Source organism: Gadus morhua, chromosome 1 (assembly GCF_902167405.1).
Source record: "Gadus morhua chromosome 1, gadMor3.0, whole genome shotgun sequence".
Taxonomy (NCBI): Eukaryota; Metazoa; Chordata; class Actinopteri; order Gadiformes; family Gadidae; genus Gadus; species Gadus morhua.
The window spans coordinates 2,103,050-2,119,295 of NC_044048.1; the positions used below are offsets into that span (position 1 = coordinate 2,103,050).

At 47.0% G+C, this 16,246-nt stretch overlaps 2 protein-coding genes across 4 annotated transcripts in view; both read right to left on the reverse strand.

Moving 5' to 3' along the window:
* Positions 1–4,211, reverse strand: part of LOC115543433 (integrin alpha-5) — a 32,154-nt gene extending 27,943 nt beyond the window's left edge. The window contains exon 1 of the mRNA XM_030355792.1: positions 3,464–4,211. Within this exon, the coding sequence (XP_030211652.1) occupies positions 3,464–3,669 (206 nt within the window). The 5' untranslated portion in view covers positions 3,670–4,211. The remainder of the gene's footprint in view (positions 1–3,463) is intronic.
* An 8,059-nt stretch (positions 4,212–12,270) lies between these two features.
* bin2b (bridging integrator 2b) overlaps positions 12,271–16,246 on the reverse strand; it is a 6,494-nt gene continuing 2,518 nt past the window's right edge. Inside the window, exons 5-13 of one of the 3 annotated variants that reach the window (XM_030354839.1) lie at positions 16,054–16,149; positions 15,812–15,919; positions 15,519–15,604; positions 14,956–15,031; positions 14,758–14,840; positions 13,698–14,331; positions 13,215–13,583; positions 12,894–12,989; positions 12,271–12,712 (exon numbers count right to left, since the gene is read on the reverse strand). In XM_030354839.1, the coding sequence (XP_030210699.1) occupies positions 12,668–12,712; positions 12,894–12,989; positions 13,215–13,583; positions 13,698–14,331; positions 14,758–14,840; positions 14,956–15,031; positions 15,519–15,604; positions 15,812–15,919; positions 16,054–16,149 (1,593 nt within the window). In that variant the 3' untranslated portion in view covers positions 12,271–12,667. Of the gene's footprint in view, positions 12,713–12,886; positions 12,990–13,214; positions 14,332–14,757; positions 14,841–14,955; positions 15,032–15,518; positions 15,605–15,811; positions 15,920–16,053; positions 16,150–16,246 lie in introns of all 3 variants that reach the window. The other 2 variants (XM_030354821.1, XM_030354831.1) reach the window with 2 other exon arrangements.

A 16,246-nucleotide genomic window follows, 5' to 3' on the forward strand; every position in this document is an offset into this window, starting at 1 on the left:
GTGTGTGTGTGTGTGTGTGTGTGTGTGTGTGTGTGTGTGCTGTACACATAGTAAACAAACACCTTATCGCTATCATCGCTGTGTTCCCCTCTATTTTGATCTGAACCCATACCCAGCCCATGTGCAGCCAGTGGATGGATAATGGCTACCAGCCCTCCTGTTTCTGAACCGTGCAGGTTTCTGACCCTGTAATAAGTAGCCTGTGGTAGATAGAACTCCAGATGAACAGTATTCTGAAGCACTGGTACTAAGTAAGTACTGCTGAAGGACAAGGTGTTCATATTAGCGTTGGAATATTTTGTGGTTGGTCAAATCGATCAATTAAGTGATGCATGTATATATGTATGGTACCTATGAGACTATGAGACATACCTCATAGTCCCCAAAACACATACACACAGACACACACACATAAACACTCTCTCACACACACACACACACACACACACACACACACACACACACACACACACACACACACACACACACACACACACACACACACACACACACACACACACACACACACACACACACACACACACACTCACATACACACACACACACACACAGCCACACACACACACATATCTGGATAGCACCACTGGCTTGGCAGAAGTAGTTAAAGTTAAATTGGTTCCTGACTGGGAGCAGGCCTTTCCACGCACTATGATGTGCAATAGGATTCTTCTTTCAAAGCTTTCACCGCTAGTCATCATGGAAGCTGTTCAGAAGAGGCAGCAAGGAGCTTTTGGGTGGGCTGCAGTTATTGCGAGTGGGCAAGATTCTTAAAAAGGTATAGTGTAAAAATGTGTTTCATTCCAAGAAGGACCCAAATAATGTTATTAATAAACAGAGTATATATTAAGTTATAACCCAATCCTTAGTCAAAGAAAAGCGATGACTGCCTTATAAGACCCAAAACGTGGAGCGCTTCCTTCTGGGTTTGGCTCATCGTCATGGAGCTGGTTGAGACCGGAATACCCTAAGTCCATCAGCTCCCGCCCTCCTGGTACAAGACACTCTGCTGTCCATCAGCCTGTCATTGGCTGACCAAGCGGAGTGAGTGACAGGCATGACCAAAGGCGTATCAAACCGTGTTTCTGCACTGAGCAAGTAGAACCCCCCAATGTTTCAACAACCAGGGGTCCTGACATGTGAACAGAACAACAACAGACCTGGGGTCTGTTTTCTTCACGTCACATTTAAATGTACATTTAGTACATTTGTCAGAAGAAGGTGAATATATCGCTGTCGGTACAGTAAGGATGTTCATAGAACCAAGTGCCAAGCACTTACAATCGCTAAGATAACCCATTCCCCGTACACAAAAAAGACAAAAAAGCTAGGTTAACATGCGACACAACTATGTACTTCGTACGGCTCGCGAGTGGCAACCTGTATTGTTTTCCATATGAGACTTTGTTTAATTTAGGATTAAACATGCCTTTTTGGCTTTTTGCCAGCTATGTTGTGTCCTGTTTGGGAGGAAGTGGTTCGCTCAACGTGCCGGGTTGCCACATATGGTGGAGAATGCAGGCAACTTGACCGAGCTACGGACAATTTTTGAGTGGACGCCAACTACTAGCAGCCTCGACGCAGCCGGAGACGACGCAGCCGGAGACGACGCAGCCGGAGACGACGCAGCCGGAGACGAGGCAGCGGGAGACGAGGCAGCGGGCAACGCCGGCAGCAGAAACAGCTACGCTACGAGCAGGACCGCCGCTCCTCGAGAGGCCACCCGAGGCTTCTTCAAAAGGTGGAGGAGTGTGGCAACCCGGCCCGGGCCAATTGAGGACATGCAGAGCCCCTGAGGTACAGGTGGAGAAGCAGGGCTTGAATAGCGTATTCATTCGGGGCTCTCCCAGCCATGGGGATTCTGTACGGAGAGACCGGTCCTCGTGGGTGACAGGATTCCACCCACGGGGGATAGGGCAGTCGAGTCCTCCCAGGTTTTTTCGTTGTTGTATTGTTTTCCGTATGAGACTTTGTTTCATATAGGATTAAACATGCCTTTTTGGCTTTTTGCCAGCTATGTTGTGTCCTGTTTGGGAGGAGGTGGTTCGCTCACCGTGCCGGGTTGCCACACCCTTTATTAACAGACATGTGCACTGATACACTGTCCTGCCCAGTGATAGCCCCCTATCAGGCAGTGAGTGGGCTGAAGGGTCCCCAGACCCTGAACAGGAACCTGACCTCAACATGTCAGCCGCTGCAGGAATTGCTTTTCAGCGACTCTACAGTATGAGTCACGACCACCAAACATCTGACCCTGGACAACCTCCACCCAAAACACTTGCCTCTTGTCTCCTAAAAATGCCTTATTAGCTTAGGCAGGGTGGGTGTGTGTGCGTGCGCATGTTTGTATACTATGTTGCCTTCTAAAAGCAGTAGATAGAATAAAATAATTACAATAAACAATACATTGATAGACAAGTGCAAAATAAGAGATAACCATGAAGACTGGGTCCAGGGTTGTCTAATCAACAACCTGATAAGAATTAATGCTCACAATTACACCCTCCAATTATTATAAACAAATATCCTGTTGCTGGTGCTAACAATATTAAACCAGCATCAAACTTTATTACAACTCAAGAGCTTATAACGAGTTCAAATTTAAGGAGGCCTAAAATGGTAATTCATTATTTAAATGTCATTTTTGTGTGCAGGAATGATTTGACTGAGGGTTGACTGTTAGGTGCTGTAATTCAATGACCTAATCAAGTATTGACTCATTTAGGATATTGTCTCACTGTTATAATCTCATTAACGTCTAATCTCCCTTAGCCGCTAGCTGTTGTGCAGAGCTGACCTTTCATTTCTTCAATCAAAATCCATTTTAGGGCAGTAAATAGAAGCTATAAGGAGCTTTAAAGGGGCTTTAAACTCGCAACCGGTGCGCGTCGGAAACAAACGGGTTTCGCGCGCTTTTCTGAACGTAAACATCAAAATCGGAAAATGCAATACGTTAACAAAATACCGCGAGAATATAGGCTGCCGTATAAAAGTTGCCTAATAGAAGCAGATATTAGAGCAGGTAGAATTTGCGTATCAGATTTCCGTGAGTTGTCCTACCCGTTAGTTTTCATTCGGACCTACACACATCATCACATACGATTTATTGTAACATAATTCCTTTAACTAACTTGGCCTATATTCGTTTCATAATATATAATTATCTATAGGCTAATAAAATCATATATTTATATATATATATGTGTATATATATATATGTATATATATGTGTGTGTGTGTGTGTGTGTGTGTGTGTGTGTGTGTGTGTGTGTGTGTGTGTGTGTGTGTGTGTGTGTGTGTGTGTGTGTGTGTGTGTGTGTGTGTGTGTGTGTGTGTGTGTGTGTGTGTGTGTGTGTGTGTGTGTGTGTGTGTATATATATATATATATATATATATTTATAATATTACTGCAGATACCTTAAAAAAATAAGTAGGCCTATCTTACCTGGCTGGATTACTGAAGAAGTCCACAGAATAGCCGAAATAACTTCCCGCCGGTCCGGTGAAGGTAAGGCGCGTCTCAGTGTCGAGGTTAAAAGCGGCGCACAGCTGCGCCAAAATCACCACGAAAAGCACGACGGAAAGGCTGTGAGATATTCCCCGCGGAGAGTAAACACACGGAACTTTAGCGAGTCGCTGTCCAGTTCCCATCTCTCTTGTGCGTCTTTTCTCTCATTGAGTAGCCGGGACGCAGAGCCAGGCAGCATCCGAGCGGTGGCTTGAGGGTTCGACTGTAGGCACGGAGCTTATGGAGACCACGACAGCCCTTCTTTCACTCGGGTTCCAGCAGTAGTAGCGCTCCTGGTCCAGAGCTGATGTTCAGGATAAGGCAGGGTGAGAGGGTTGGTAGGAGTGAGACGCAAACAGACACACGCACACACGCGCACGCACGCACGCATATACACACGGGGCTACTGGGAAGGAGAGGGAAAGGAAAGGGGGCGTGTGGAGACTTTGGAGATCCCTTTGGGTGGAGCTTGAGATATTAAAACATTGAGATGTATCTGATCTTGTAAAGGCAAACGAAGGGAAGAGGAGACGACAGAAATACCCCTCAAAAAACACATTGGTCTTTTATTTCCAGGAAACATCTGGATCATTCCCCCCCTAAAAAAACAAAAAACAAATCAGATCTGGATCTGTGAGTCTTTCAACTGTCTTTAAAAACTAATCTCAGCAGTCCCCTACTCCGCTACTCCTCTCCAGTCACCTCCTCCGCACCTCCTCTCACCAGGCACCTCCTCCTCCACAAGGCACCTCCTCCTTACAGGCGCCTCCTCCTCCACCAGACACCTCCTCTGCACCTCCTCCTCCACCAGACACCTCCTCCTCACCAGACACCTCCTCCACACCTCCTCCTCACCAGACACCTCCTCCACACCTCCTCCTCACCAGGCACCTCCTCCTCACCAGGCACCTTCTCACCTCCTCCTCACCAGGCACCTCCTCCTCACCAGGCACTTCCTCACCTCCTCCTCACCAGACACCTCCTCCACACCTCCTCCGCACCAGGCACCTCCTCCACACCAGGCACCTCCTCCACACAAGGCACTTCCTCCGCACCAGGCACCTCCTCCACCATGTAGTCCACCAGATGGCCCCTGCCCGTTAGGAACAGTAGTGGCCTTTCACAGAGCCAGTCTTTGATATCGCAGCCTCTCAAGCTACTGACTCATGGGTTCAGTTGTGGTGAAGTCAGTCCTCTTGTGGTGGAGTAAGATCCAATCCCAATCATGCTCTTATTGGCAAACATAAACCACAAGCCAGTTCCTCTCATGGAAACCACAGCATTGACTGAAGCAAAACATGAGAATGGTGACCTTAGAAACAAATGAGAGGAAAAGCAGACTGGGCTCTACTGGGTTGCGCTGTGGAGACTGGGACAGGTTTCACGTCCAGCTGGACCATTGAACCACGACCTCCTGCCAAAACACACAAATCAGATGTAGATTAACCACTCTTCTAGCCTGGCTATTACCAGACCAAGCCAATCGTATTGCACATTGGTCTGGGGAAGCTGCCGTAATCAACGGGCCTAGTTCAACTGGCCTAGTTCAACTGACTCTGTACGCGATTGGCTGCTTGCCGTCGCTTCCCTGTCATCATTGTGTTAAACCAGCCAATAGCGCGCCAAGGGGAAAAGCCAGCTTGGTGATTGGCTCCAGCAAAAATGTATCGGAAGCAGAAAAAAATACATGGCTCTTCTTCAGACCCTTGTGCAGGGCGAACTCAATTCACCGGAAAATGGGCGGGGCTACCCAAGCTACCACTCTGCATGATCAATCGAGACTTCAAAAGACCCTCAGAATGAATGAAAACAAGGTTGTCTCTATTTATCAGGCTTGGGGTTAGCCCTGGAAGATTAGACCGACGTTATGTGACTTAGTTCAGCTGGTTTTATTCAGAGTGGTAATGTTTTCCCTGAAACTATGGTGGCCAAGCCCCAGACCGGACAGGGGAAAAGTAGGATCATCATTGATGTTCTGGGATTCAAAAGGCTGCAATGGAGGAAAACAAACACTATAAATGTGTATTTGCTGGTTAAACGTAACTTTTTATTCCAGCCTGCATTTTCACATTATGGGTAACCTGATATCGGTGGACACATTCTGAACTTATATATAATTTGAACTTTTAAACACACACTGTCATGTAAAAGATCTGCTGATCTTGTGAGAATTCACTTTGTGTTGTTATAGTTTAACTGCTCTTGATTATACTCTCTGTGAACCAACTAATTAAGTCCAAGGTTTACTTATCTTTGAATGTGGTTTCTGCCCTTTTTTTTAAATCCCATTCCTGTTGCATTTATACGGTCTGTCTGGGAAGTCACTGGCATATAGTTTGAACTTATCCATGACATTGATCTTCCATGGTAACCATACCAATGTCCCCCATTGTCCCCATCATATCTGCCTCTTCCTTCCCCAAAAATAGGGCTAGAGGCCGGGTAGGCCCTCCCGAGGACCCCAGGGATGGCTTGCAGGGACTACCGTGGTGTATCTTGTAAACCCACACCACTGCTAAAGGTGCATTGGCTGGCGCAGCCCTGGGCCAATCAGAGGAGCCACTCAGAGGAACTTCCACCATTCATGAACGGAAGGGCAGAAGCCCAGCCCCGGAGCCCTGGGAGGGAGTGAGGTCTTACTGCAGGGGGAACGTCGGGGAGCAGGGCGTTTTATCCATACCAAAGGTGGATCCCAGAACGCCTTGCACGTTTATCCCTGGTCTTTTACATTTAACAGTAAAGGACGGTCAATGTCATGCAGTCCGTTTGCCCCTTTTTAACAACTAGTTAAGAGATTAGGGAATCTTAAGCAATATAAGGTTACTTTATACTATTTAACAATTTTCCTTGGTTCAGTTGTGGGATATCATAAGGGCCCAAAAGTATTATTAGAAAACAGAAAAAAAAAAGCTAATGAGGAATTTTAGTCCCGGTGTAATCGTTCAGCCTTCCCTCCTTGAACTTACAAACAACTCAGGTCAATGTCCCCGAGACTGAGGCTACCTTGGTCCCCTGAGGCCTCCTATGCTTTGAACATATGCGAACAACAACACGTTACAGGGAACTGCTCCAACTACTGCTGCAATAAATTAAATAAGGTAGATATAAGTATTTACTATACTTTTTGTTGTTTTTTACAAAAATCTTCACTGTCTAAAAATGTTTTTATATTACTCTTATACATGCATAAAGGCTATTGGTCATTTCAAAGTGTTTAAAGTTCAAATTCACATAATAAACATTAGATGGCAATGAGACTGGGTGTAGGAAACACCCTTTTTTTGCTAGCTGGCTACAAATTTTCAAACATCCTGAATTCGGGTAAAAGGAAGAGCAAAAAGGGTTCTTGCAAAGAAGAGAGAACAGCTGATGACCGGCTATTACCTGGCACGCAGCACAACGTGTTCATTATGCAATAGACATTTCCTCCTTTCCTTCCTGGAAAACAAGAGGGAAGAAGGCCCCTAAGCCAGCCCATAATTACACCATGTATTCCCCAGTCATTGGGGATGACCTCATCGGGAGAGAATGATACAGAACAAGGTTTTGTCCACAGGAGGAGCATGACCGACAGCGTGCTGTTGTGTAGAGAGCACTGCTCGAGACCGGGCAGCCTGGTTTACAGATCCCATCTTTACGCCTCCTCAACGTGTGTTTCTCCAGACTACAGCATTTGAAGGTAGATTGACAGGCGTGCACGCCTCATGTATACATCACCTTGGTTTGATCCTGTCATTGATTGCGCCCCCTTTCTCAGTCAAATTTCTGAACTGGTTTCCCTGTTCAATATTTGCTTGCCAGTTTTCCCTGCCTAAACTACAAGAACAAGAGGTCACACAGAGGTGACCAGGATATCAGGAAACCGGTCAGAACATCTGACATCAATGAGAAAGGGAATTCATCTAAAATCAGTTTAGAAACATGAGCTGTGTGCTTATAGCAACATTATCAGTTAACCTTCCTCAAGGCACGAAGGTCGAGTCTGCTTGTCCACACTGTCCTGGCAGATGACTGTAGGACAGAACTGGGGGACAGCAGACCTGACACCTACAGTAGCAGGCACTACATAATAATAATATCTACGATATCCAAAGTAAATACCAAGTAGTGTTAGGGTTAAAAATACACACCACTACAAAGTATCACACAGTACAGACCCCCAGTGAAGGAGGCGTTGTGTAGGCCCGGCCTTGTACAGTCAGCCTGTCAGCCAGAAGAGAGGACGCAACATTCATTACATACATCACCATCCAGGAATGAAACACACAATAGCCGTCTAGTACCTAACACCTAGCCTAACTAGGTGGTACCCCCAATTCCAATTTAGTGGGACACAGGACCCAGCGAACAACAGCGATGGGAAGGGATGCAGAATCAAATAAACAAACCAAAGTAAAACAACATTACAATGGCTACCCTGGTCCCTTCTGAGCAAGCAAAGCAGTGGCCAGTGCCAATAAAAAAAAAAAGTGCCATTTTCCAAGGTCCCATTTAAAACATTTGTAGAAGCAATGAATACAATAAGCCTACTTGTATATTTTGTTTAGTAAAATAAAAAATGTACATAAACTCCATAGCCCAATAATGCCGAAGGAGAGAAGGAAGATTCTAGTGCTACTGCTATAAAAGGAATAGGCGCTAAAGCTAAAGCTAAAACTTATCACAATGCACAGACTAACACGTATGTCGTTCAGCTATAATTCCGACAGTTTGTTGGTGGTCACGTCAGTCATAAACTGAAACATACAAAAATCCCAGGGTAAATTCTCCAAACATGACAGGACCGTGTCAAACCGACAAGCGGTCGCAGAGGTGAAACACAGATGGGGTAGCACTGGCCAACGATAGTCAATGCTCCCCAATAAGGTTTAACTGCAACGTGCATTACTGTCGGTTTAACTCCAGTTCCCTCCGTGACGGAGAGGACGGTCCAAACTGTCCATAGAGGGAGAGTCCACCACCACAAGGTTTATGCAGCACGAAACAAGGGGTCTCTACCAATCCGCTAAACCGTTAGCACTTCCTGATTACCTGCTGGTCCTTGGACTATGTCATGTGTCTATGTGGGTGCACCAATCACTTAGATTCACACATTCACCCCCAAAGTGTTGTTGCCCTGACGACATAACAACGGTCTAAATTGGGGATCACTGACCACCTCAGGCCTCAGTGAAGTAGCAGCCCTTACCACTGCCACCATGAGGTTTCTTGCCATTGCAGATCTTGGCAATTTTTGGAGGGTGGGATTCTTCCCAGCAGTTACCCGGGCAAAACTTCATGGGGTTGAAATCTCCCCTTTAGGTGGTGGTGCTCCTGCCTGCCATGGTACATAGCGGAATCATCCTAAAAAACCCTGTGGACCACTCCTTGGGTGCTCCCTGCTCGGTAAGGGATGGGCTGTTGAACATCATGTTGCAGCAGGTTGAGGGGGTATTTCCCAACCTATCCCAGCTTTGGTCTCCTCATGTGCATCCCTGTAAGGGTCAATGTCTAGGTGGCAATAATGTGGGAATGGCTGGGGCACCATTGTTGTGTACGGTTAAGGTTCAAGCTGCGCCTTCCGCAACCGGTCCGGTGTGCCCGTCGTACATTACCAGTGTGCTGGTATACGGTCTTCCAGGTTCAGTTGGCCCTTTGACCACTTTGTAAAGGACTGGTCAACCTTGAAAGGGATGATCCTGCTCCTCCATGCGTATTGTGGTGGTGCTGGCGGCAGTCTGCTGCCTCTTCTGGGCCAGATTGTACAGCACCGGAAGCGGTTCCTGATGCTGCCGGACCCCCTCGTCCGAGAATCTGGTTGTTTCTTCTGAAGAATCTGGTCCCAAGAGGAAGTCCACCAGGAGCCGGGGTTGTACCTCAAACATGAGGGTATAAGGGGAATAGCCAATAGAGCGATGTGTCGAGGTGCTGTATACCTACATCAGCTGGGAGATGTAGTTTGGATACATCAGCTTCTTATCAGTGGAAAGATATCAGTGCAGGTCGTTCAGTGTCCTATAAGATCTCTCACATTGCCAATTTCCTTGTGGATGATATGACGTGGTCCTGGACTTCTCGATCTTATATTGCTGCCAGATCGGTCAGCACAGTGAAATCAGTGCAGCGTAATCAAATGCTGCTAGTTGGGCTACCCATTATGTTCTTTGGTACCTTGGTTGAGGGTCTGAAGGTGGCAAAGGGGGTTGTTGTGTACTGTGCACTTAGTGCCAAGCAAATATTATAATAATATTATATATTATTAATATATATTGCCCACTTCAACCATGTGCTCATGTAAGCATCACCTTGGTTTGATCCTGAATTGCCTTGCACCCTTTCTCAGTCACACTTCTTAACTGGTTTCCCTGCTCAATGTTTGCTTGCCAGTTTCCCATGCTAAACTACAAGAACAAGAGAACACAGGGGTGACAAGGGAATCAGGAAATCAGAACATCCGACATCGATAAGAAAGGGAATTCATCTGAAATTTGTTTAGAAACATGAGCTGGTGGTTTGAAGCCACAATATCAGCTATCCTTGCTCACAGGGGCGGCCTTCCCTACAGGCGGGTTAGGCGGCCGCCTAGAGCGCCATCTAGAGGGGGAGCGCAAAATAATGCGCCCGAAAAAAAAAAAAAAAAAAAAAAAAAAATTCCCTCCTGGCGCATATTTTTGCGCCCCTTCTATATCTCCAACCAATATTTTGACATTAAAAAAAATAAATCTAACATTAGGGTAAAATTTGCCAAAAATCGAAAACGGAAGGGGAACCTACCTCCTTGGTTTCGTCAGAACATGCTAGTACTATAAGGCGTTTGGTTAGAGTGTTTTCAAGAATCGAGAATCAAGAACGAAATCAAGAAAATGAAGAGGCAAAAGCCATCCGGGGCGCAATTTTTTCCTCCGTGGATTTTATTCTTGAATTAATGTTTGTTCATCGTTGCGATCGTTGTTGTGTTTATGTGAAAGAAATGCAGTTACAGGGCAAAACAGTTTTTCAAGGATGCAATTCAGTTTTCGTGGGGAATTAACTAACTATTTTTTTTTTTTTTTTTTGCGGGGGGGGGGGGGGAGCGCCAGGAGTGAAGCTCGCCTAGACCGCCAAATGTGCTGGGGCCGCCCCTGCTTGCTCAGGCCACAAAGGTTGGGTCTGCTTGTCCACACTGCCCTGGCAGATGACTGTGGGAGACATAAGAGGGAGACTTTCACATTTATATATATTGCCCACACCGTGCTGCCCGAGCCTCGTCCCTCTCATCGGTCCTCATTCTCCTCAAGCTGTCCGCAGCGTTCGACACAGTGAACCACCAGATCCACCTCGCCACTTCTGCCGAACTCGACATTGCTGACTCTGCTCAAATCTTTGTTCACATCTTACCTGACGAATCGCACCTATTAGGACACATGGAATGGCTTCTTCTCCAAACCCTGCATGCTCGACACTGGTGTCCCTCAAGGCTGTGTACTGGGACCCCTTCTGTTCTCCCTATATACCAGATCCCTGGGCTCTGTAATCACATCCCACAGTTCTCCTATCACTGCCACGCTGATGACACTAATCTATTCCTCTCTTTGCCCTCGTTTGACAACATCCTGATTGCAACATGCATTTCAGACATCAGCACTTTAACGACTGCCCATCACCTGAAGCGTAACCTCAACATGACTGAGCTTCTCCTTATGCCAGGGAAAGATTGCCCTCAAATGGACTGACTCGTCACTCCACTCACATCGCTGTATCTCCATCACCCACTGCCATAAACCTGGGTGTGTAACTGGACAATCAGCTATGCTGCACAGCAAACATCGACGCGGTAACCTGATCCTGCAGATTTGCCCTCTACAACATCCGCAGGATCCGGCCGTTCCTCACGAGGGAAGCACCCCAGCTCCTGTTCCAAGCGCTTGTCAACTCCATCTTGACTACAGCAACTCGGTCCTGGCTGGACTCCCTGACTCTGCGATTAAACCGCTGCAGCGTATCCAGAATGCTGCAGCGTGCCTTCTCCCATTTGACCCTCCTCTTCAGGGACTTCCACTGGCTCCCTGTAGTAGATTGCATCAGTTTCAAGATGATGATGGTACTAGCCTACAAGACAGTCAATTGCACTGCCCCTGCCTATTTCCAAGCATTGGTCAAACCACACACCCCAGTTCGAGCTCTCCACTCAACTGGGGTGGACGGACGTCTGGTACCTACATCACTTAGAACAAGCAAAAGTCAAAGTCACAACTCTATCAGGACTGCTGAGTCGCTCACCAGCTTCCGAAAGACTCATTCAGTGTTACCCTCCTTTTTGTATGTTGTACATCCTGGCACATAATGTACGCACTTATTGTGTGTCGTACTTACTTGTTTAGCATCTTATCCTAGCTATCTTGTTGTAGACAGGGAATGGGTTAACCTAGAGATTGTAACTGCTTTGCACTTGGTTATATGAACATCCTTACTGTACCGGCAGCAATATTTTTTCACCTGACAAATGTACTTATTGGAAGTTTCTTAGGATAAAAGCGTCTGATGAATAAGTTTAGGAGCACCACATTGCTCGAATTGTTCTTTAAAAAAGCGACTCTGTAATGGAACTAAGCATAGAACACACAGCGTTCTCCTTCCCTTTAAGGTCCAGTGAGTATAATTTAGCAGCACCTAGCAGTGAGGTTGCTGATACTGAATACCCTCCCTCCACCATCACCACTTTGCAGAGGGCATTAGATGTTAGAGCTGATTCAAGAGAGATTGTAAAAGATATTCATTCCATGTACTAAGGTGATAAACATTGTTTTCCCAGCCTAATTGGGCTTTACTTTATTAAGAAACGTTAAGAAAAGACATCTGGAGTATAAAAACAGCTTACTTACATTCACAGCATTAAGGTTGAAAAAGAAATACTGCATCGACACACACACACAAAACATTTGTTCATGTTTAAGACCGTAAGCAAATATAGAAAGAATCTTCTGAAATGAGACACCAGCATCAGCGGCTGAGCATGGGAGGAGCCCATGAGGGACGTGTTCCTCTCTGGTCCAAACATGTGGCTCCACTCTGCCCTGTTTACGTGTGAATCCCAGTGCTCCATGGGAGGAGGACAGGGTCGTTGTGTTGCCTCATCGAGAGCCTTGGCCAACAAACTCCTCTGACAGACCCCAGAGTGGGCCGCTACGTCCCTGCATCCAGCTCTCTGACCTCCTTAAGCACGCCTTCCTGCTTGACAAAGCATAAACAACACCAGAGAGATGGATCAGCAACAGGGCAGAAGACCAAACACACGCTGTGAGTGATATAGAGGTGGTGCTTTGTGTATTTCCTATCCATGATAGTTTTTAGATTAACACAGTTCTAATGTTGTTATCAATGTTTGTAGAGTGCTGTAATTACAAAGTACATCTGGAACGTCGGCGGTTGGCCCGGCCACGTCCTCCTGCGGCTGCGCAAGCACGCCTTCTCCTCCTGAACTCAACTGACTCGCTGCTGCCCCCCCCTGGTGGAGATCAACAAGTGCGTCAACCAAAATACTGAATGGGGAGACAATTACATCCAACACAAATTTAACGATATTAAAATATCTAATGGAAATAAAACATAATTTAATTAAAAGAATAACCGGATCTTAGAGTGGTACTGCTTCTAAGAAATAGTTTTCCCCAAACATATCCTTACTTTTATATTCTCATTAATATTGATATTACTTCATACTTAATCTTACCTTGCACAGGGAGTCTGAGGGCTGGGGGGAGTCCTTTTCTGATATTTCCTTCTTTGCCTCCAACTCTTCCTTCCCTGCCTCTGCCTTCTCTGCCTCCACCTCTTCCTTCGCTGCCTCTGCCTCCACCTCTTCCTTCCCTGCCTCCACCTCTTCCTTCGCTGCCTCTGCCTCCACCTCTTCCTTCGCTGCCTCTGCCTCCACCTCTTCCTTCGCTGCCTCTGCCTCCATCTCTTCCTTCGCTGCCTCTGCCTCCATCTCTTCCTTCGCTGCCTCTACCTCTTCCTTCGCTGCCTCCACCTTCTCTGCCTCCACCTTCTCTGCCTCCACCTCTTGCTTCTCAGCCTCCACCTCTTGCTTCTCAGCCTCCACCTCTTGCTTCGCTGCCTCTACCTCTTCCTTCGCTGCCTCCACCTTCTCTGCCTCCACCTTCTCTGCCTCCACCTCTTGCTTCTCAGCCTCCACCTCTTGCTTCTCAGCCTCCACCTCTTGCTTTTCTGCCTCCACCTTCTCAGCCTCCACCTCCTGCTTCTCAACCTCTTGCTTCTCTGCCTCAACCTCTTGCTTCTCTGCCTCAACCTCTTGCTTCTCTGCCTCTGCCCCTGCCTTGCCGCGGGAGTCTGACCGTCGATCTGCGGCCCCAAAGGAGGTGCGTGGAGTAGGAACGGGGGGGGCCTTGGCCTTGGCTTCTCTCACAGGCGGGACGGGAGGGGCCACATCCTGCCCCGCCCCCTCTGGCGTGGGTCCACCCACCCCGGAGTCATCCGATTGGCTGGAGCCGAGTTCCGGCAGATCCGCCTCTGCCGCCGTGCGGTCCGGGCTCCGCCTCTCCGAGCCACTCTCCCCGTCGCACGCCGACTGGCGCTTGGGCGTGTCCGAGCACTCGGAGCCGAGGTCGTCCAGCTCGGACACGGAGGAGGAGGAGGAGGGGGGGTCTTTGGAGGCGGAGCCGGCAGCGTTGTCCCAGTTGAGGGGCTCCTGCGAGGGTGTGTGTGTGTCGGGGGCCGGGGCATCCGGTCCGGTGGGGCGCTGGGAGACGTGGTCGCTGGGGAAGGCCGTGTTGCAGGGGATGGGGTTGGAGATGACGATGGACTTCCTCTTCTTGGACTTGGAGCTGGAGCTGTTGGAGGAGGAGCAAGGCGATGAGTAGCCCCCACCAGAATCAATCACATGCCACTCATGATGAGCATTTACATTCCTCAGAAAACTATTAAAAATAATAATAATTAACAAAATAAAAAAAACGAAGAGGAAATATGATGGCAGATTTAAAGGGTTACGCCTCGGTATTAGTTTCAAAATGACTCAATTTCAGCCCAATTCAAAGTGGGGGTTTTAACTACATGTGGTCCTGGCCATTGAGCACACACTCGGATGCAGGTCAGTTGTGGCTCATTTGCGCAGTATTTCTGGAAGGTGATTATCATATCAGGATTATGATTCAGGGTTAATTTGATCGTAATATCAAATTAGGAACACATAATTTTTAGAGTAGGACTTTCCCTCATTATCCACACATCGGAGACTATTATTAGAGGGCACTCACCTGTTCAGGCCCTTGATGATGAAGGCTTTCCCCGAATACTGAGTCTCCAGTTTCTTCATCACGTTGTACAGCTCATGGTTCAACTGGAATTCAAGGGTACAGAGTTTAAAGTATAGAGGGTTTACAGCCTGTGTACACATAAAAGGACATTCAAATACATGCCTTTCTTCTCAATATGAACAAGCTGCGTATATTTACCAGACTCATTTCCTTATAGAAGACATCCCGGAGGTTCGATATATTCTGGAAGACGGTTACGTAACAACCTATTCGGCTACAAGACAGAGTAGAATCATGGAATCAAAGACTCTTTTAGTGACCTGACCAGTGGATTTTATATTTTGAAATAAGAGTTGGCCAGTGATTCACCATTACACAATTGGTTTTGCATATTTCTCCAATACTAGGTTAAAGTACTAAAAGGTTTTGTATAAAGCACAATGTTGCGTCTGACTCTGATAACATGCTCATCGTGTATTTAGCCCTATTGAGGAGTCACTGGATTTTGCAGATGATCTGCTCTTTGAAGGAATGTAAGCAGTAGTTATCTCTAGAGGATCAGATGAAAATATATTGTTCAGTGGTATTAGAGAAGTTCAAAAAACAAGACTTACGTATGCAACTATGGTTCTATGAATTCTGGATGACGGCCAGAGCCAGCATTAAGCACTGCCTCTGGCAGTCAGTAAGAATGAAATAGAACAGCTCAATATGTGCTACTGAAGAAGCATGTGTATGTGTACATGGCTGCTCCACCATACCTCTGATAGAGAACAGGCAGCTCCTCTCTCAGCTCTTTGTTTAGTTCCTCAAAAACGTTCTGTGCTTTGTTGAACTCGTCCTCTGCCTGAACAGTAAGACAAAGTTAGACACAGTTCAGAGACGCCCGTTCAGAGACGCCCGTTCAGAGACGCCCGTTCAGAGACGCCTGTTCAGAGACGCCCGTTCAGAGACGCCCGTTCAGAGACGCCCGCTCAGAACCACAGCAACAAAAAGGCCACTTAGCGGCCTGGCAGGGTTAATTTCCCATGTGCTTCAGGGCCCTTTCCAGTACCTTGGCCATCTTGCCGTCGTCCTTCTTCTTGGCTCCCTGCAGCGCCTCCAGGTGGTGACGCGCCGAGTCGTAATCCACCAGCTTGCGTCCGCGCTTCCCCACTCGTTCCTGAAGAGACGAAGTACCAAGAAACAATTAGTAGAAATGATTAGAAATTAAATTATTAGTATTTTAACATTTGATTAGAATCTTTACAAAAAGGAACAAGGTATCCCAGAATTCCAAAATACGTCTTTGTTCACCTTGACCTCGGGGAATTGCGCGGTGTAGTTCTCCATAGTGCGCACAATCTGATCCGACATCTTCTCCTCGTAGTCGTTCCACATCAAGTCCTCTTTCTACACATTTTCACACATTACAGTCACCTCATTTAGCTCAAAGCAAACAAAGACACACTATTGATCAAGTTCTGCATCTGTAGATGTACAGAAAGCC